The sequence below is a fragment of the Tenrec ecaudatus genome, chromosome 14 (assembly GCF_050624435.1).
Source record: "Tenrec ecaudatus isolate mTenEca1 chromosome 14, mTenEca1.hap1, whole genome shotgun sequence".
NCBI classification, from domain to species: domain Eukaryota; kingdom Metazoa; phylum Chordata; class Mammalia; order Afrosoricida; family Tenrecidae; genus Tenrec; species Tenrec ecaudatus.
The window spans coordinates 112,951,036-112,972,148 of NC_134543.1; the positions used below are offsets into that span (position 1 = coordinate 112,951,036).

The following is a 21,113-nucleotide window of genomic DNA, read 5'->3' on the forward strand; positions in this document are numbered from 1 at the left end:
GAATAGGACCCTAAGAACAAGCATTAAAAGATCACATAGATCTTTACTGAAGAGTTCTTGAGGCTGGTGGAAAGGGAAGGGACTCCATCACAAAACTGAGTCATCTTCATGTAGGTATATTTCTCTCCCCCTCGACCAGCGGTTCTCAACCTGTGGGTCGAGACCCCTTTGGGGGTCGAATTACCCTTTCAAAGGGGTCGCCAGATTCATAACAGCAAATGACAGTAATGACAGTAGCAAAGTGACAGCTATGAAGTGGCAATGAAAATAATTTTATGGTTAGGGTGGTCACCACCACATGAACTGTATTAAAGGGTCACGGCACGAGGAAGATGGAGAACCACTGCCTTAGACGATAACGTCTCCAAGCCCCTCTCTAGTGATCTGCCCACTCCCCACTCTTCCTCCCTCCCTTTCTCCCTCCTTCCTTCACGTCCTTCCTTCTCACTTTCCTGTCTGACTTCTTCTCTTCTCTGGGTTGGTTCGGGGCCCTCATATAGCACAAGTGCAATGGGATCTCCATCTCCATTCATCACCCTGTTCAGCACATCTAATGCCACAGTGCACAGGAGCCCCCTTTCCCTCATAGGGCAAAGTGTAACGAAAGGAAAGAAACTTTGCAAATTCTAATGTGACTAGTCTGTCCCTATCACGGAGAGGTCTACATCCACTTTGTACATCGCCTACGGTGCAATCATATAAAATGGTGTTTCCAAGGAGTTTTTCACGACCTGGAAAATCCTGAATACAATAGCAGAGGACAGAATTCTACCACTGCTCTAAAAAGAAATACACATAAAAAAGAGAGCAAGAAATGAACCACAGGACAAATCGCGGATATGTTGGCATAATCAGAGAATGCCTGGGTTGGCTTTTTTCCTTCTCACTCCTATGTTTTTTATTTTTCATGTAAGAAAAAACTCCTTTTATTAAGGGGGAAAAGTTTGTTGTTAGGCCGCTAGCAGTTCCTACTGCATTGGCTCTGGTGGTGCTTCACAATCGTCATTCACTGGCCCCTTCCTCCAAGGTGTGTACTTGTATAGACTCACAGAGGGTTTTCCTCCAGGAAACACAGTTGTTTTCAGTGAGAGGCAAACAGGACAGAGTCCAACCCCACATATTGCCGTGAGTGCCTGGCACATCCAGCTCAAAGGCCTCTAGTGAGTCAGGAAAATATGGTAAGCTGAAATGACACAGCGGCAAATGGGGGAAAAAAACACACTCAATCTGGGGGGTTTGAGTCACCTCTTCTGCTAGCTAAATGGGCATCCTCCTCCAGGTCTCTCCCCTTCCGGAGCCTCAGTTTCCTCATCTGTGCAGTGGAGAGGATTGGACTAGAGGGTCGTTACAATCCAACTCAGAAAATTATCCAACCTCAAACTGTGCCTATTTAATAAGGCTTATTTCTACGGTGGGAATTAGATGGCAGGCAACATCGTGGTCATGACAGTGAGCAATCTGATTACAGCACCGTCTGAGAAGAGTCACGAAGAGGCAGACAGTACCAAGGAGGAAGCAGCCAAGATGGAGAAGGAATATGGAACCTTGAAGGATTCCACAAAAGATGACAACTTCAACCCCGGGGGGAAGGCAGAAGAGCCCAAAGGTATGAATGGCCGGCTTGAAGTTGGCCATGAAATTGGGGGAGCCAAAAACTGTTGTCCCCCAAAGCCAATCCCACTGAATCTAGAGAAATTAGTGTGATCTTGATAGAAAGATCCTGCATCTTTGCTGAGTGGTATCTTTATTTGAACAGCGCTCTTTTTAAATGATCGGGAGCCTCCTAGAATGACAAATTGGTTTTATCTCTTGTTGGTATTTAGTATCCAAGGGACTTTCACACTTAGGAGGGGATGCTGACTGCTACTTGTGTTTTATCTGATGCCCAGTTTACCATTTTATTCCATGATTAAGCAAATATTTCTTAAACTTACCACTCCTCTAAATAGCTACATACAACTTAACAGGATCATTTGACACGTTTTCTTAATTATTTAAGCATTGACTGCACCTTGCCAAACACTTTTAAGGACTTGATCCAAATCACAAATCCAATATATGAACTTTTCTTAAATAATCCAAGTACCTCAAAACACAAAAAGAGATACATATAACCAGCCCAATTATTATAAAATCGATGAATACCCTTTCATCAAAACCAGTCACAAAGATGTCAACACGATGGGTTTTTTGTCTCTTGTCTCCTCGTTTTACTCTGCTCTAGTAAGTCTACAACCTAAGGTTTTCTTAAACTCCATGAGACTTTCAAAGAAAAAGACTGAGGGAGGAGGATGGGAGTTTGATGCTGTTAACCTTTTCATTCCACATCAGAATGTGTTCTCTATTTGCACAGTATGGTGGTTCAGGCAGCATTCAATGCTACAACCACCCAGACACCCACAGCCATTGAGTTGATTCTGGGTCATCAGTATGCTATGAAGGATTTCCAAAATTTTTGTAACAGCGTCATCACTCTCCTGTGGAGTGGCTTGGGGCTTCGAACTGCTGGCCTTGCAGTTAGTAGGCCAACACTCACCCCACAGTGCCATTGGGTCGCCTTACAAAGGGAGTACATCACAGAAAAAGTCTCGCCCTCTCTCTCAGGTTAGCTATTTTTGTTCCGAACCTTGATGACTTCACTAGAAGTTGTGAACACATGGTTTGCATCCACCTTATGTTTTGGTCGGTATGATATTATGTCAGGCTCGGTTTCCTTGAGAAACAGAACTAGCAACACTCATACTTGTATGAGAAGGAACTTTAAATTGATGTATGCATTGTTATAAGAGCCTCCAGTAAAATAACTTTTTTTTAAAAAAGAAAGAACTTTATATCAAGAAGTAAATTTACATCAAGAAAGCATCCCAGACCAGTCCAACTTAAGTCTATGGGTCTTATGCTAGCCAGGACCCTCTTTGGATGCACACAACTGCAGGCCGATGATGCAGCAGGTGAAGGGGGACGCAGGGAGATCACAGACCAATGAGTACAGCGTGGTGTGGAGCCAAGGTTGGTGAAAACATGACAGGACACCGGCATATCTTGGTCCGGTGGCCTACATGCGGCTGTCCCTGGAGACAGACACAGAATCTGAACAGGAAGGGCGAGGGGCAGGATCCCCATTGGATCTCTTATTAAAGGCCACTCCTCCCTGGTGACATCATGAGGCGGTGTCTGGTTGACAGGTTAGACTCCACCCTTACATAAGTGCAGGTTGACCTGATCTCTAACTTCCACAGATATATCGACTGTTCAGTGTAATAGGAGCCTTACTCATGTCTTATCAGTATCTCATTAGTAGTATCATGTAGAGGGTTTTCCCCTGAGAGCTGAGGAAGTAGGCCGGTGAACCTCTCTTTCGTCAGAAGAGCAAGAGTGAAATTCAACTAACGTAGCATCTGAAGACACACCGTTGGGGTCTGTTTTTTTTTAAATCATTTTATTGGGAGTTCATACAACTCTTATCACAATCCATACATACATCAATTGCATAAAGCACATTTGTACATTTGTTACCCTCATCATTCTCAAAACATTTGCTCTCCCCTTAAGCCCCGGGCATCAGCTCCTCATTTTAAACCCCTCCCTCCCTGCTGCCTCCTCCCTCATGAACCCTTGATAATTTATAAATTATTATTTTGTTATATCTTGATCTGTCTGATATTTCACTTCACCCACTTTTCTGTTGTCCGTCTCCCAGGGAGATCCCAGGTTACCCCTTTCTACCTGACCTTCCCTCTACCCTCCCAGTATCGCCACTCATACCATTGGTCCTGAAGGGATCATCTGTCCTGGATTCCCTGTGTTTCCAGTTCCTATCTGTACCAGTGTACATCCTCTGGTCTAGCCAGATTTGTAAGGTAGAATTGGGATCATGATAGTGGGGGAGGAGGAAGCATTTAGGAACCAGAGGAAAGTTGTATTTTTCATCGATGCTACATTGCACCCTGACTGGCTCATCTCCTCCCCAAGACCCTTCTCTAAGGACTCTGTTTTAATTGACTATTATGCATAACCAACCAACAGCCATGAACCGATAGATTTTGCTTTTTTATCTTTTAGCCATTGATGTTATATGATAATACAAGGGTTAACCAGACCTTCCTGGTCAAAGTAGATTTTCATTTGGCAGGCGCTGTTTGGCCCACTGATAGGTTCCCCTACTCAAACTCTCTTGCTTACATAGACAGAACAGGTTTGATTTCTTACTTGATAATAGACCCATAGTTAACAACATCTGTACGGAGGAGCCCGCACGACATAGTGGTTACGCGCCGGACTGTGAACCGAGAGGTCAGCAGTTGGAAATGACTCACCACTCTGTGAGAGAAAGACAGGGCTTTCTACTCCCATAAAGGGTTATAATCTTGGGAACAGCTCTACTGTGCCATAGAGGGTCACTATGGGTCTTCATTGACTTGATGACGGGGACTCTGGTTTTGGTTTTGGTGTATGAAGTAGAATAGAAACTAGCTATGTATTTAATACCTCATAATATAATACACATGATAAATTATTTTTCATATGAATGCTCCCCGCTTTTATGAATTTTTTACTGAGAATTTGGAGTGGGGGGATTTGTTTGCATTTCAGACATCAACTCTGACCATCAACATTTCAGTTCCATTTGTATACGTTGTTACAGTTGACTACTATTATCACTGTTGTTTTATGCTTCAAATCTTGGCACCGATGTCTTTCCCAAGTGGCTCCCGTTTTGCTTTCAGCACTGCCTCCAAGGTTTTTTAAAGCACCTTTGCTCTCTGGCAGCCACCCCAGAGTCTAGACCCACCCTGAATTTTCCTGTCCCCAGACTTGAAATTCATTCCCCTTCCAGGAGGTCTGAAGCACTGTTTCTTTAAGAAGATGTAATTAATCTTCCAAGGGAGCATCAAAAGTTTGTGGAAACATGAACTTGAAAGCTAATGGCATTTTCCCACAAATTTTTTAAAAGCCCTGCTCTATCTTTGTGTTAACAGTTGCCTCATTTACACGCCTTTCAAAGGCTGTTTTGCTTCTCTTTGATAAAATCCAGTGAGCAAACAGCTCTTATTTCCAGGCAGGAAAATGAAAGCGCCCACGTGGGGGAAGGCAGGGCTGGCCCAGTTTCCTGAGTCCTTTCCTTGGCAGTAAATAAACATTTCTTCGGAGAGTATACCAATATGTGGTCAAGCCCCACCCAGATCAAACACACATGGACTGATCCATCCGATTGATGAGCCAGGCGTGTATAGAGCCGGCCCGCTTTAGAAGAGAAATTGCAAGAGATTATAGGGTAGAGTCAGAAATGAGGCAATAGCCCAGCTAAACCCACTTAAAGAAATAATTACAAGCAGGACACGTTGGCAGGAAGCGCTGTAGAGCGTTTTCTTACGGTCCTTCAATGGGAGATGGTCTCATCCAACCACAGCACAGATTGATCAACCATGCCAAGCACTGTGCCGAGTCCTCCGAAGAATATAAACAAAATAGCATAGGTACATGGAATAGAGTTTACATTCAATATAAAAATAGCAGTAATACTCTGCGTTTTTTTAAACAATTTATTAGGGGCTCATACAACTCTTATCACAGTTCATACATATACATACATCAATTGTATAAAGCACATCTGTACATTCTTTGCCCTAATAATTTTTTTCTCCTCTTTTCTTTTTTTACATTTTATTAGGGACTCATACAGCTCTTATCACAATCCATACATATACATACATCAATTGTATAAAGCACATCCATACATTCCCTGCCCCAAAGCATTTGCTCTCCACTTAAGCCCTTTGCATCAGGTCCTCTTTTTTTTTTTTCCCCTCCCTCCCTATACTCTGCATTTATATGTCTCCTGAGTTTGTTTACAAAGCAAGTTTAAGTCGATCTCATTCCAGGATAACGTAAACAGAAAAAAAAACAGTTTAATGACCAATAACTAAAAAAAATGATACATTTACAATACAGTTTAAGCAGCTAAGCTGTTGCTCTCTAGAGGGATATTAAGAATAGTATTTTTATGGATTGTGATAAAAGTTGTACGAGTCGCCAATAAAGTGATTGTTTTTAAAGAATAGTATTTTTAACAATGGATGTAGATATGGATTGTGATAAGAGCTGTAAGAGCCCCCAATAAAATGATTTTTTTTAAAAAGAATAGTATTTTTAAAATATTTCTAAGTGCTACAGTTATTTAATTTTAAAATGATTTCTAAAATTAGAACGCTGGCCACCAAAATATAAGCGTCTCATCTCAACGTTATTTGTAAAGTTGTTTCGTTTTTCCAGTTAATTGTCCTCTGGAGACTTCAGCAGAGCACGGTCAAGCTTATTTCCATTATGTAAGACTCTCCTTTTACCAGAGGGTGTTTGCTCATTTATCTCTGACCTGTGAGTCACTGAAATCATTTTCGTAAAATCATCCAACAGATGGAAAAAGCCTTATGACACCCCTAAACACATTCTCAGACTATCGTTTATCAAGATTATGGCTAAATGATCTTAGCTATCATTTATCAAGGTTCTGACTAAATAGTGGAGCTAATTTCTTTTCAATGTGATCTCTAAGTTGCCTTTCATCTAAATCGCCTTTGATCCCTGCCAGTTGAAGTATGGTTGTTAATCAGTCTGCTGACTTAGGGAGCTTTCTTATCTCTCTAAGTCATGGAGAAGATGAAGGTCCTATTAGTGGCCCTGTGAAGAAAGACACACGGACAGACCCTGCTCTGTACCATCCTCATAACAATTGTTCGGTTTCAGCAGCCATGGTGACAGTCCATTTACTGAACAGTCCTCCCACTGTGCCAAGCATGGTGTCCTTCTCTGGGGACTGGTCTCCCTGACAACACGTCTGAAGTCGATGAAACGAAGGCTCCTTATACTCCCTTCTAAGGATCATCTGTACTTATTCCAAGACTGATTTGCTACTAGATGAGAAAACAAAGGTATTTGAGGAGGAAATGGCATACCCCCATCCAAGTCTCAAGGCCTTTCTGCGAGAAAGCTCCTAAAATATTGACCTGATCTAACTTCTCATCGAGTTACAGGCTCAGCAACCCACAGGGGCAGTTCTACCCTGGCCTAGAGGGTCCCGGAGTCGGCAGGGTCTCAAAGGCAGTGAGGTCAGGAGCAAAGCTCACCAGGCCCGGGAGACCCACCCGCACACTGCAGCTCAGGCTTTCCAAGGGCAACGAGGGATCCTTTCTTCCCACATGGAGAGATCTCAACTTCCCTTCTTAGAAACCGACCTCTTCTTAGAAATCCAGTTTACAGGTGAATTTTTAAAGATAAGGCTTGAAGACCAAATGGCTTGGCCAAAATGTCCGTGTCAAAGGAATTGGACTTTCAACCTGTGTCTCCCGGCTCCCCATCCCGGGTTCTGCACTTTATTCAGGGCTGTATCTCATGCACATGTAAACTATCGTTTCGCAGAGCTCCTCAATGCGCAGAATGGCTTTGGGGCCCCTGGGTGCACCCGGGGTGTCAGTCTCGGTTGCTTGGCTTTGTCATCGTGTACCCTTTCTATAATTGTAAGCACAGCATCACACTTAGGTTTTAGAGAGGCTCTTTTAGAATATCTAATATTTTTCAGCATCACTAGTGTTCAGTAGATTAACTCCTATGGATTTCTACAGTGCTGGGAGTCAGGACAGCCCGTGAGAGGCAGGAAAAATCCACGCATCTGAAAAGCAAAAAAAGATTTCTAGTTCAGTGCTTAACACCAGAACAGCCTGACAAGCAGGGATGTGTCCTAACTCTGGCCCTTTTTCCATCTGCTGCAGCATATGTTTTAAGGCTTCTGCCATATTACCTCAGCCATGAGCTATTTTTTTCCAAAGGAAGCTAAAATAGATTGGAGGAAAAATAGTCCAACTTTCCAAAATGGAATCTCACGGGCTTTCAGAGCACACTGTGTAAATGAAATAAAAAAATAATAAAACGCATTTGCTTCCCAGCAGCTCCTGAGAGGAGACAGCATCAACAGGAACCAGCTGCTGCTCTTAAAAGCAGGGCACACCTGGTTTCAAACCTGCTGTCAGCAGCGATGCAGTAAGTGGGCCGTGGGCCCGACGCTTGGGGCAGTGGGCGCCACGTTTGCTGACCACCTAAGCCGCCTCAATATCATTTAAAAATACTGATGGGGCTTTCCTACCCCCCAGATCATTTTATTGGTCGGAATTGAAGAGCAACCTGGACGGTGTGGTTCTTGCTGTCATGTTTTCCAAAGCTCCCTTGGTGGTGCAGATGGTTAAGTGCCAGACTGTGTACCAGCAGGTTGGAAGTTCAAACCCACTCAGCGGTACCTCCGAGGAAGACCTTGGCATCTGCTTCTCACAGCATAGAGACGTCTTCAACGACTGTGGTTCATATGTCTTTCAGCTTTTCTTTCAGTAAACCCATCCTGTGTGGCAGGCGGATGTCAATGTAGAGATAAAACCACCTTTCTTACATTTCTTGCTTGGTAAATTCAACACCATTTTAAAAAGAAGAAGAAACTAGGTAATTGATTCCTAAGCAAAAATGCAGCCTAGGTAATGCTGAGGTTTCTATTTCGAATTGCCCTGGGTTGGGCTTTCCTTGAGGCAATTCCTTTAAAAAGGATTTGTTGTCAAGCAGTTTGGTATGGGGATGATCCCAGGATGCACCAGGGAAGCACCAGGGATATGAGACAGGGACGAGGGACAAACCACTCTCAGGTGGGAATGAGCAGGTTTTGACTGGCCAGCCACAGAGGCTCCCCACCCACCCCCAGGCCGCTGGGAGACACTGCAGCGTGGCTCAGGGCTGTCCCACCTGAGGAACAAAGAGGCTGGGTTATTGATCTTCCAGTGCCACAATCCTTGATTGCAGCCTGCTTCGTGACATTTCTGGAGAGGGGGAGGGGTAACACTAGCTGCTACACTATTGTAGAAATGTCTTATATCTTTAAAGAATTCTTTTAATTCAGAGTGAAGCACAGTGGTCCTTTCCTCCAATTCTCTGTATTGTGATGTGAGTTCATATACGAGACTGTGGAGAGAACGCTTTGAAACGATATTCAATCGTTCTCAAATGTTTCGGAAGCCCTAATTGCCTAATGTGGAAATGATACATCATGATTATCTATTCATTGGAGCAGGTCCAGGAGGATGCCTAATTCGATTTAATCTCTCAAAATCATGAGCTTGCGTTCTTTCGAAATACTCCACATTAAGACATCATTCCTTGCGCGAAATGCCTTTTCTAACGGAATTAACTTGAAACCGAGAATACTGTTTTTATGTTACCAAATCCATTTGACCTTCTCAGCAATGGGCAGCAGACCATGAAAATCTCTGTATTGATCGCCTGTAATGTTGTAACATCGGCCAGAAGGACATTGGCCTTGCACGTGCTCTGACAACCCCGAAAGCCAAACACAGAGTCAAGGTTGTTTGCTAGAGATGACGGGTCTCTTCCTGTGTCCACTTACTCCTTTCTGCATGGACCAGATAACCAGAAGTCCCAACAGTGAGGCAGGAGCGAGTTTACAGGAGCAGGAAGAAAGATACTCAGGAAGTCATTTAAGGAAAGACGGTGGCAGAAATTGGAACACTGGGAAATGTTAAGGCGGTGATATATTGTACATAAACCACGGTCAGATGTACCCAGGTTTAAGACTGTGAATGGTAAGTTTGGTGGTTCAAACCCAGCAGCCACTATGTGGGAAAAAGATGAGGCTGTCTGCTCCCATAAAAATTGACAGCCTCAGAAACCCTGCTATATACTATCGCAGAAATCAGATTCAATGGCAGTGGGCTGTTTTGTTTTTAAGTCGCACACTCCTTCTTCTACTTCTTTTTAGTTAAAAGATCATTTGACACTACTTTTTTAAAATCATTGTATTGGGGGCTCATACAACTCTTTTCACAATTCGTACATACATCATTTGTGTCCAGCACATTCGCACATATGCTGCCATCATCATTCTCAAAACGTCCACTTTCTACTTGAGCCCTTGGGATCAGCTCCTTATTTTCCCCTCCCTCCCCGCTCCCCCTCCCCCTGAGCCCTTGATAATTTATTGACAGTACTTGAAGGAGCCCTGGTGGTGCCATGTTTACGTGCTGGACTGCAAACCTCCGGCAGCTCCGCAGGACAAACACTGGACTTTCTTATTCCCATAACCAGTGACAGTCTCAGAAACCCACAGGGGGTCGACGAGTCAGCATTGACTCGATGGCAGTGAGGCTGGTGTTTTGGGAGGTATTGTTGGGCAAGTCATGGATTCGGTTCAAGCCGAACTGCTTCTCTGGAGGAGAACGTTGAGGCTCACGGCGCTTGTAAAGATGTTTAGCCTTGGACACCCCCTATGGAGTCGATAGAAGTTGGAAGCAACTCAATGACAATGGGTTTATACTTTTATCCCCCTCTTGAATGTTTTTATCAGCATGATTCTCAACAATCAGAAATAGGAAACAATACAAATATTGCTTAGCTGATGGATGGATACGCAAAATGTGGCCTTTCTGTACAAGGAAATATTCAGCCAAACAGAGCATGAAGTATTGACGCCTGCTGCAACATAAATGATGTCCGACATACTACTCACAAAGGAGCTCTGGTGGTGTAGTGGACTATGCACTTGGCTGTGTAACCAAAGGGTGGCCACCTCAAACCCACCAGCTGCTCCTTGGGAGGAAGAAGAAGTTCATGACCGAATAAAGATTTCAAGATGTAGAGCCTTAGAAACCCTAAGGAGCAGTTGTGCTGTGCCCTGTAGGGTGCCGTGAGTCGGAATTGACTCCATGGCTGTAACATAGTTTTGCGTTTATATTCCTTTTAGCCATGTGACCTTGTCAGGTTACTTTCTCTCTTTGTGCCTGTTTCTTCAGCTATAAAATAACAAGACTGCCGTCAAGGATACTGTCCAAGTAAACGAGAAAATGCAATTTGGAACACAAAGCATTATGCCTGGGACATCATTACCAGACAGTATAGAGAGCTCCAGCAGCCCTAGTGGGCTAGTGGATTCCTGGTAGGCTCCGAAACACATGGTCAGCAGTTTGAAACCACCAGCCACTGTGTGGGACAAAGACGAGGCTTTTGGCACCTGTAAAGAGGTACAGTCTTAAAAACCTACAGGGGCAGATCTACCCTGTCTCATAGGCTCCCTGGGAATCAAAATAAACTTAATGGCAGTGAGTTTGTTTGGTTGGTTGGTTGGTTGGTTGGTCGGTTTGGCTTATAGGTAGGCAGTACAACCGAGAGGTCTGGAGAGTAGACTAAAGGTCACACTGCCATCTGGTTCATTCTGACAGAGTACACCTGCCCTGTTTGGCTTTCAAGGTTGTAAATCTTCATGGAGGCAGAGAGGGCCATCTCTCTCCCATTGAGCTGCCGGGGTCTGAACGACCAACGTTTTTGTCAGTGCTGGCCACTGATCACCGGCACTAGAAGTAACAGGATGTAAAGGGTTGGTCACTACACTGAGCTTTGGAAGCCATTGCTTCCGTAGAGGGTTTTGACTTTGCAGGTCTCTTAAGCCATGAACTCGCTCCAAGCCTTCTGGACTCTTGTGCAGACACCCTAACATTAGAGACCTTGTCTGTCCTTGAGATGAAACAAGGCTACATCCGTTTTTTGATGTCTGCGGATGAAATCTCTTCTTTCGAGAAGCTGAAACCAAGGGCTCAAGTAGAAAGACAATGTTTTGAGAATGATGATAGCAACAAATGTACAAAGGTGCTTGACCCAATGGATGTATGGATGGATTATGATAAGAGCTGTAGGAGTCCCCAATAAAATGATTTAAAATAGAAAGACAGAAAGCTCTTGATTTAGATAATGCAGGTAACAGGAACTAGACTGATAAGGGTTCAAATTCTAGCTCAGTTTATTTCCAGTGTGGCTTTCGCCAAGACACCCTCATTGAACCTTAATTTTCCCTTATATATGAGGAGGTATGCCCCCCCCAAAAAAAACAGGAAAAAAGTGCAGTGCGGTGGAATTTGCATAGTACAAATTTTTCCTGTTAGGCGAGTATATAGCAACTTGCTTTGAGTTAGTGCGCCCAGTGGTGTTGCCTGGGAAGGTTCTCTCTGGTCACAGTAATTTTTTCGTAGAAGTGGTTTTGCTCAAACCTCATTTTTTGTGATGGCTGATTTAAGAGAACGCGTGTGGCTGTGAAATTTTGTTTCCTGCTTGGGAAAAATGACACAGCAACTGTTGTGATGCTGAACACAGCTGACAAGGACAGCGCTATGGGGAATACTCAAGTGTACAGTGGTTTTCCCATTTCCAAAAAGGTAAAATGTCAATTGTTGACAAACCTCGTTCTGGATGTCCATCAACTTCCTGAATGGACGAAAATGTCAACATGTAGCGCATTTGGAGTTCATCCCACCAGGTCAGACTGTTCATCAAGCTTTCTACTTAGAGGTTCTGAAAAGATTGCATAACAGTGTGTGACAAAAAAAGGCCTGATTTATGAAGGATTGGTTTTGCCACCACGACAATACACTTGCTCATGCAGCCATCTCAGTGCTTCAGTTTTGGGCAAAAAACCCAGCATGCCTTTCTTGCTCCATGTACCTTACTCAGCTGACCTCGCTCCGTGTGACCTCTTTTTGTTTCCACAAATGAAGAGGAACATGAAAGGACAGTGATTTGACGACATAGAAGCGAAGAAAAAAAAACAAAACGAGGTGCTGTCTGCTATCCATTTGAAAAATGTTTCCACAAATGGAATCACAGATGTGGCAAATGTATTAAGTATAATGGGGAGTACTTTGAAGGTAATAAGGTGGTTTTGTAAAAAAAAAAAAAATTGAATACATAGTTTTGAAATAAAACTGCATTTGGGGGGGATACCCCCTCGTAAGTTGATGATGTGAACCCCCACATTTCAGACAACAATACAGACAAAGGGCATCATTGGTGCCTAATAGTCTCTTAAAACACACGAGGCCCATTCAAGAATGTTTGTGTCCGTGTTGTTAGAACTAGTTCTCAGGCTCACCACCCATCTGAGTTTTTAACACACATACCCCACCCCCCATCCCCCCAGAACGGGGCAGCAGACTGCACAGTCATTTACAGAGTCGCACACTTGGCCTTGTAACTGAGGTGAAGGAGTTTCTCCGCTGGTCCCTTTCCGGCTTTGACCTCATGTTGCGCTTCAGTTTGAAATAAACTATCCCTAATAATGAATAGCTCAATCAACAATTATAGGACCCCACCCACCTAAAGAGTAACCTGAACAAAAACTCTTTGTCTAGACACCCAACTGGAGTTGTGTAGTGGAGGAAATTATGGTTCCTTGACCTTTACCTGCTTCCTCCTGTCTCCTGGAATTGCATCCCCTATCTGCTCACTTCAATGCCTCCCAGGTACACACACAGACATACACATGCTCCGCAGCTTATGGACAACATCTCACACGTGCTTGATAAGGTCAACATTGGTTTGTGGTTTTACATCTGTGTGCTCACTGAGACTTCTCTAAGACTCACTTCAAGCCCAGAATCAAACTCACCCCCTGGCTCAGCTTCAGGCCAAACAATAGCAGGCCTTTCAGGTAAGCAATGAAATACTCCAGAGAACAATCAAACATACTGAAACAAAAGGGAGCGTTTGCCCAGGGATAAAGCTGGAAAGGCAGGAAGTGCCACAAGAGGCAGAGGAGTGAAAACCCGGATGGAAGGGAGCAAGTGGGAACAGTGCTATTTACCTTGCGGGGATCAATCAATGTCAGGAATCATAATGTGTGAGAATTGCTGAAGGCAAAACCAATATGCCCCATAAACTTTCACTCACGTCCCAAGAGAAAGAAAAGTAAAGGTGGTAAATAAAAATGTCTCACATATGTCAAATGTATATATACTCTTTAGAAAATATGCAGTATTTACTTGATAGATTTAATGTGGTTGTCTTGCCTTCTCCAGGGAAAACAGAAGCCTATTTGGAAGCCATCAGGAAAAATATTGACTGGCTGAAGAAGCATGACAAAAAAGGAAATAAAGAAGGTAGGGATTTGGTGTGCTGGACAATAAAAATGTCAACCGTTTTGTTTTAGTCTAGGTATTTTAGAGAAACAAATCCACAGAAACTCATGTATAACAGAGAGTTTTATATAAAGGTTAAGTGTGTATCAAGAAAACATCCCAACCCAGTGCTGCCCAAGCCCACAAGTCCAACATTAACCCATATGTCCAACACCAATCCACAAAGTCCTCCTCCATCTCATCAAACAGACGCAATGATGTTGCCTGCAGGAGGAAATCTGAATCCGCAAACATGTAAGCATCTCAGCCTGGCAGGGGTCTCCACACGGGTACTCCAACACCCAGGGCTGCATCGGGGTAGGTCCATGTGGCTTCTCCTCAGGGATGTCTTGCAGGAAGTGAGCCTTGCCAGCTGAAGCAGGGAACTGACTAAGGTAGCTGCACCCAGGTCTGACCATCATAAAGCAAGAGACCCGAGAACTAGAAAGGCGAGGCTCACTGAGCCATTTATCCCTCCGCCCTTCAATTAACCCCACATGTGTTTATCGGCCAGGTTGGCACAATGAACTAACTACCTCACATTTGTTGGGAGTTCTTTTAACATAAAGAGTCTCACAATCTTATAGACCGGACGAAAATCTCCCCTCCCAGACCAAAATGACTCCACTTGCCTCTTAGAAGCAGAAAGGAGCAGAACCTCCATATTCTTATTTTCCAAAGCAATCTTTTAAGCAACGCCACCTTCACTGTTGATGAAAGCCGTCGGGCAAAAGTAGAGCGTGTAGTGTAATGAACTCCCGTGCATCCATCACCTTCCATCAGCATTAACATTTGCCCGTCTCCTTGTATCCACCAGACACTGCCCAGTTAGCGCCACCTCGTGGCAAAGCCCACGAATGCCAGCGCGGAACTGCGCGCCATACAGTTTCAAAGGCTGTGTTGTTTGTTTGTTTTTATAAGATCAATTTACTGGGGACTCTTACTCTTGTTGCAATCCATACAGCAATTGCATCTGAAATATTTGTACATATATTGCCATCATTCTGGAGTCCTTGGAATCAGCTCTTTTCTTCCTCCTCGCCCTCACGGCCCCTTGATAGATTATCGATTGTTATTGTGTTCATATCTCACACCGACCGCTATCTCCCTTCCCCCTCTAGTTTCTGTGGTTCTCCCCCCTGGATGGGGGCGTGTGGTTACGTGCCATTCATTGTAATCGGTTCCCCCGTCCTCTCCTCCTCTCCCCCGCTTCCCCGTACACTTTTGGTAGCGCTTTTCCCATTCCTGTTCCTGGGTTCTGTGTGTTGTGAGCTTTATCACTTGCTTATACCTATGTACATGTTCCCGTCTAGTCTAGACTGGGATGTGGCACTGGGGCCATGATGGGGGGTGGCGGGGAAGTGGGGGTAGGGGTTTGGGGTGTGAGGAGACCTCAAGGGATCAGAGGTATATTGCATAATCCATCGGTGCTCTACTGCACCCTGACTGACACATCCCTTCCCTGCAACCCCTCTGTTGGGGGATGTTCCATTGTCCACAGATGGGCTTTGGGCCTCTGCTCTGACCACCCTCGTTGTCAACAATGTGTTTTTATTTGTTATGAATCTTCTGATGCATGTTACCCATTTCCAATGACACCTCATGATCGCACTAGCTAGTGTGCTTCTTCCATGTGGGCTTTGTTGCTTCTGAGCTAGATGGCCGCTTGTTTATCTTCAAGCCTTTAAGACCCCAGATGCTAGATCTTTTGATAGCCAGGCACCATCAGCTTTTTTCACCACATTTGCTTATGCACCGCTTTGTCTTCAGTGATCATGGGGGGTGGGGGAGAGAGGGAGGCTGCATTTTTGGAAATAGATTTCCCCAGCTTCCCCATCGACTCGCCAGCCTTTCAGTAAGTAGCCCAGCAGTGGCCATTTATACCACAGAGTCCTTGTTTTATCTACTGCCCCTCTTTTCCTGGAGCATTTTAAACCAACATATTTTCTGAATACTGATGAGAGATGAAAGCTGTCATTCATTCATTTAAGACACAGAACTAGACTCTGCCCTGAGGGTCAAAGATTCAAAGCTTGGTGAAATGCAGCACCCACCCTTCTCCAGAGCCCACGGCTGTGCAGAGGTGGAGGGAGGACGGAGGGGTGTGTTCTCATGCAGGTAGAGACAGGTAAGAGAAAGGGCCACAGGGGAGCCTTGACCGGAACCGCGCGTAGGAATTTGTCAACCATAGACAGGTGGAGGCAGAGGGAGCCCTGAGAGTCCAGAGAGAGGGATGAGAGAGCGTGGTGCTTGCTGGGAACTGGAGCCATTTAGTTTCCCAGGAGTGTGGGGTATCTGTCGGAAGACTGGCAGACAGCCCTGGGCAGGTGGGAAGACAGGACGGGGCTTGGGCAGCCTGCAAACCAGGTTAGGTTTAGGCCAAACCGAAAACCAAAGTCAACGCCATTGAGTTCCTTCAGGCTCAGAGCAACTCTCTAGGTCAAAGTAGGACTGTCCCTGTGGGTTTCTGAGATTACATATATGAGCGGAAATTAAGGCCTCATGAGATTACGAGCTGAGAAGTCTACTTGGCAGCTATGTGATCCCAGATAAATAAAAGAGAGACGCTGGGAACTGGGAAAGCGCTAGAGACACGAGGGTCTGGAGTCGAAAGGATGAGGCTGAAGCAGAGAGAGGGGGAATAGAGAATTGGGGTGCGGAGGGAGTGACATCACAAGACTAGTGGGAAGGGAAAGGTGTCTGGTCAGAGCAGAAGCAAAATGATGCTTTTCAAGTGCAAGGTGCCTGCAGATCACCTGGGGACCGTCTTGCCCGAAACCCAGGTCAGACACAAGCAGAAACTCTAGGGTGGGACCCAAACATCAGCATTTTCAAAACTCCTCAGGTGATTTTAGTGTGCAGCTAAGTTTAATGGCCACTGAGATGTGGAGCGCGGTGGAAAGAAGTACTTTCAGCACCCTTTGGGCTTGTAAAGGAGCCCTGGTGGTACCGTGGGTTTGGGCCGGGTCGCCAACTGCCAAGTCAGTAGTGGTTCAAACTCACCCGCTGCTCCAGGGGAGAAAGCAAGGCCTGGCCTGATGCTCCTGCAGAGACTCACAGTCTACGAGACTCTCTGTAGGGTTGTTAAGAGTTGGAATTGACTCCGTGGCCATGGGGTTAGGGTTGGTGGCTCTTGGCTGGTGAGCTTGTACATTGATAGAAGGTGTTCAGCCGAGGTACATCACTCTGTCTTTGATTTCAAAAAGATGTGGGTTGCCCAGCAGCCTAAACTTCACATGCACCGTTTCACCAAATCTCTCATCGGTTGAGAAATGCATCATTGTTTTATGTACAACTAAGGAAGAAAAAAAAATATGGCCAAGTAAATGATACGATGTCATCCAGGTCTGCAAAGACTTAAAAAAAAACCCCCAACTCTTTTCTTTTTTTTAATTAAAAGATAATTTTATTGAGTGCTCTTATCACAATCCATACATCGATTATATCGAGCACATTTGTACATATGTTGCCATCATGATTTTCTAGACATTTACTTTCTATCGAGTCCTTGGTATCAGCTCCTCTTTCTTCCCTCCCTCTTATTTCCTTTATTGTGGATAGGTGAGGATTGACATGTCAGATCATCAATTTTGTATTCCACAGTTGAGACGATTTATCACCCCACCCCCAGAGTTGACCTTACCTGATCCTTTGATTTCTCTTCACCCGCTTGTAGATTATTCTTGCCCCCTCCACCCAAGTTAATATCTGCTAATCCCCTAGCCTGCTGCTTCCTCCTCTTCCCTTTAGTAAGCTCCAAAGTCTATTGCCTTTGGTATGAAAGAAAAACATATATATGTGTGTGTATATATATCAGTGAAATACAGTATGTATTCTAACATCAATACAAATGGCCTAATAGCCTGCCCTGCCAATTGATGTGCGCTGTTGCTTTCGCCGACTCCCACATGAATGTGGCTCTCGGTCATAAGCAGCACCATCCTGGAATTCAGTCTTCCAATTGCCGAAGTGGTCAGCCTAGTGAGGCATGAAACTAGGGTGCCTGCCCATTGAAGGCGCTGTCAACAGACGTCAGAAGAAAAGAGCAGTGTCAACAGACTTCAGAAGAGCAGTGTTGGGTTCGATGCTCCCCTCTGCCTGCAGTACACGTGTGCAGAAGGGAGAATTTTCTCCTTCTCCCCTGTCAGTGCTCTGCTTGACCTGGGGAGATTGCAGCCTGGGGAGATCGCAGCCTGGGGAGAACTGGGGCCTGGGGCCACCCAGTGGTTGACAGCAGCTATGTGAGCAGGAAGCCTTTCTATTCTCGGACACCCCCCCCCCCCTTAGGCTTTGCTAATGTCCCTTTGATAGAGGCCTGTCTTCCCCGAACCCAGGAAAGTAAGTCCCAGGGAATGTGACAGTGAAGGGTTGTAAGAAATCTGATGCAAACATAAATCTAGAAAGGAAAAAAAAAAGGCTTCACCTTTAAAAAAGCGTATCACAGCCCTATCTCGCTTTTGAGCCTCACAAACACTTGGAGGTTAGCGAGGTGGTTCCGTGGTTTGTGCGACACATCCTGGCATTCCGGGCAGGGCTGGGATTCGCTCCCAGGGCCTTTCCCTGCACTTTGCTGATTTCCCGGCTGGACACCGTACTAGCTCTGCTAGTTACATTCAACAGACACGCGGTCGGGTGGTCTCATTGCTTCAAAAGCATCATGATTTCCTGTTTGCTCGCTCAGATGACCAGGACCTCTGTACATATGTCCTTGGGAGCCTGCGGTTAGTTCCATAAAGGTGTGGCCATTGTCACCGATTCTCAAGAGCCCGTGCTCAGAGCCCATCGCCAGTGATGCGCAGGTGGCCCACTGTGGCCTCTGAGTCAGTCAGGGGCGAACAAGCGACCGCTGTGCACACGGGGGAGATCCCGTCCTCCGACCTGCAAAGCGCACCTGAATGAGACGGCAGGGCCTGCCCTCAGTCTGCTATTGAACCCTCCAGCCCCACTGGGTGCGGGGGCGTGGCTGAGGGTATCAGCCCAGCCCCGTGGCTGAGTTCAGGCGCATGGGTGTGATGTACTCTCGCTGGTGCCCAGTGTGGGTGTGCCCAGGTTGATGTCCACCTGGGCCTGGGTGATCTGGGTCTGAGCATGCTCAGCTTTGGATTGTCCTCACAGGTGTCTAACGTGTGCCTGGTTTCTTTGCAATCCTTGATTGTGGCCTGGCCAGCTAAGTTTTGTTTAGCATAGGCTTTGGGTGGAGACAACCCTCTCTATGCCTGACTTTATTATCTTTCATTCATATACTTAAGAATCATGCATAAACATCACCCGGGAGCCCTTGTTAAAGTGTAGACTCTGTTTCAGTCTCTGGGGTGGAAAGGCAAAGGAACCTGTGTGAAGCCCTGCCTGCAAAGCACTACATCAATGCAGATGATTACAATGTTTTCTAATATTGAAGTAGGCGCCCTGGTTTCGCGGTGGGCTGCGATCTACAAGGTCGGCGGTTCAAAACCACTAGCAGCTTCAAGGGAGACAGATGAGGCTTTCAACTCCCTTAAAGAGTTACAGTCTCAGAAACTCACGGGAGCAGTTCTACCGCGTCCTACTGACTCGATGGCAGTGAGTGCTCATATGAAAGACAGGGAGATAGCTGCCGTGTTATTGAAGCAAAATGCTTCTCGGTTCATGGGAGTCACCGGGTTGGATCATGAAGCGTCACACTTGCTGATGAACACTCTCGTGATTTTTCAGATTATGACCTTTCGAAGATGAGGGACTTCATCACCCAACAGGCTGACGCGTATGTGGAAAAAGGCATTCTCGATCAAGGAGAAGCCGAAGCCATCAAGCGCATCTACAGCAGCCTGTAAACACGGCACAGGAGCCGGGAGTCTTTCGACTGTTTCAGAAACCATAACGCAGCTTCTAAAACACCTCTACTTATGTGATTAAAGTTGTCTTGACCTACAGATCATTCAAGTGCTAAATTTATAGTCATTAACGTTTTAGAAGTGGTAGAAACCTCGCTTTCTCGCCATCAACACTATCTGAGAAGTAAAGTTGTGTGTAAGCTGAATCTTTGTATCTAGAATCCTTATTTCCTCTTAGACCTGAAGAGCAAGCGGGAGCTTCTGTTAAAAAATGGGAGCGTTTATTGATGACAAAAAACAATCCAGGATCGGCAGTGCCTTCCAGGACTCACCAGAGTACCGCAGTGAAAGGAAATCTCTTCACAGCTGACCTAGGCACAGCATCCAGGAACTGACAAGAACATCTGATTAGTTCACATATACATTTACAAAGTAGGCTGTTGCTGACATCAGACAACGGCAAGGCCTCTCAAACATTGTTTTTCTACTTGGAGTGAAAGGAGGGAAGGTGGGAGGGGGCCTGAAGGCATCCTGGGAGAAACTGGTTGGTTGACTTTCTCAAAATAAACAGTAAACAGAAGAAAGAAAGCAAAAGTCCGACCTGCATCTTCAGCAGAAGCCCCTCCTTTTGCCAAACACCTAGCTCTTCTGAGCATTTCCAAAGACTGATTGTACAATTAGAATTGTGCTCCCTGGAAGAGCCTCTAATGATCTGGACATAAACCAGAGCCCTCTTCCCTCGGCCACTCACATGAAAGCGCTCCCTGAAGAACTAAGGGGGCTCTTGTGTTAGCGCGAGAAACTGAAGCACTGGGTAGAGGAGAACACGTCTGTTAGGAGATGTCGTTTCCACTAGCAGTGCCCTTTTGGAAGCTCAGATGAATTCGTGTTTTCCCCAAAGCCTCTGAAGCTTGAAAGCGAGCCATCTGCTTATTCAGCCATTGTTTTTAGCTGCCTCTGCTGCAGGCCCCATGGGCACCAAAAGGAAAGTGAAAAATAAGCGAAGAGCTCACTAATAAATTAACAACTTCTCCCCACTGTAAACATTTTTACTCGTAAGTTTTCAGACATTGGCGTTTGGGCCCAGGTCTTGCTTGGCCCGGCTGGAAACAGAGGGGCTGATGAAAGCGAAGGGGAAGCTGTACTTTGGCTGATGAAGGAGTGGTCCACACTAGAGTTATCGAGGCACGCTCCGGAAAAAGGGTTTTGCATTTTTGTACCTGTGTAACCAGGAAGCAAATGGAGGGGGTTATGAATATGTAACAGATGTCCAAGGAATGGTCATGAATATGCATCAGGGCAGATTTTGACTCGT

At 45.3% G+C, this 21,113-nt stretch overlaps 1 protein-coding gene across 2 annotated transcripts in view; it reads left to right on the forward strand.

The window, feature by feature from the left end:
- SCG3 (secretogranin III) overlaps window positions 1-19,897 on the forward strand; it is a 35,320-nt gene extending 15,423 nt beyond the window's left edge. For both annotated transcript variants that reach the window (XM_075530688.1, XM_075530689.1), the window contains exons 10-12: window positions 1,469-1,606; window positions 13,890-13,970; window positions 19,680-19,897. In XM_075530688.1, coding sequence (XP_075386803.1) covers window positions 1,469-1,606; window positions 13,890-13,970; window positions 19,680-19,798 — 338 coding nt within the window. In that variant the 3' untranslated portion in view covers window positions 19,799-19,897. The remainder of the gene's footprint in view (window positions 1-1,468; window positions 1,607-13,889; window positions 13,971-19,679) is intronic.
- Window positions 19,898-21,113: the final 1,216 nt, after the last annotated feature.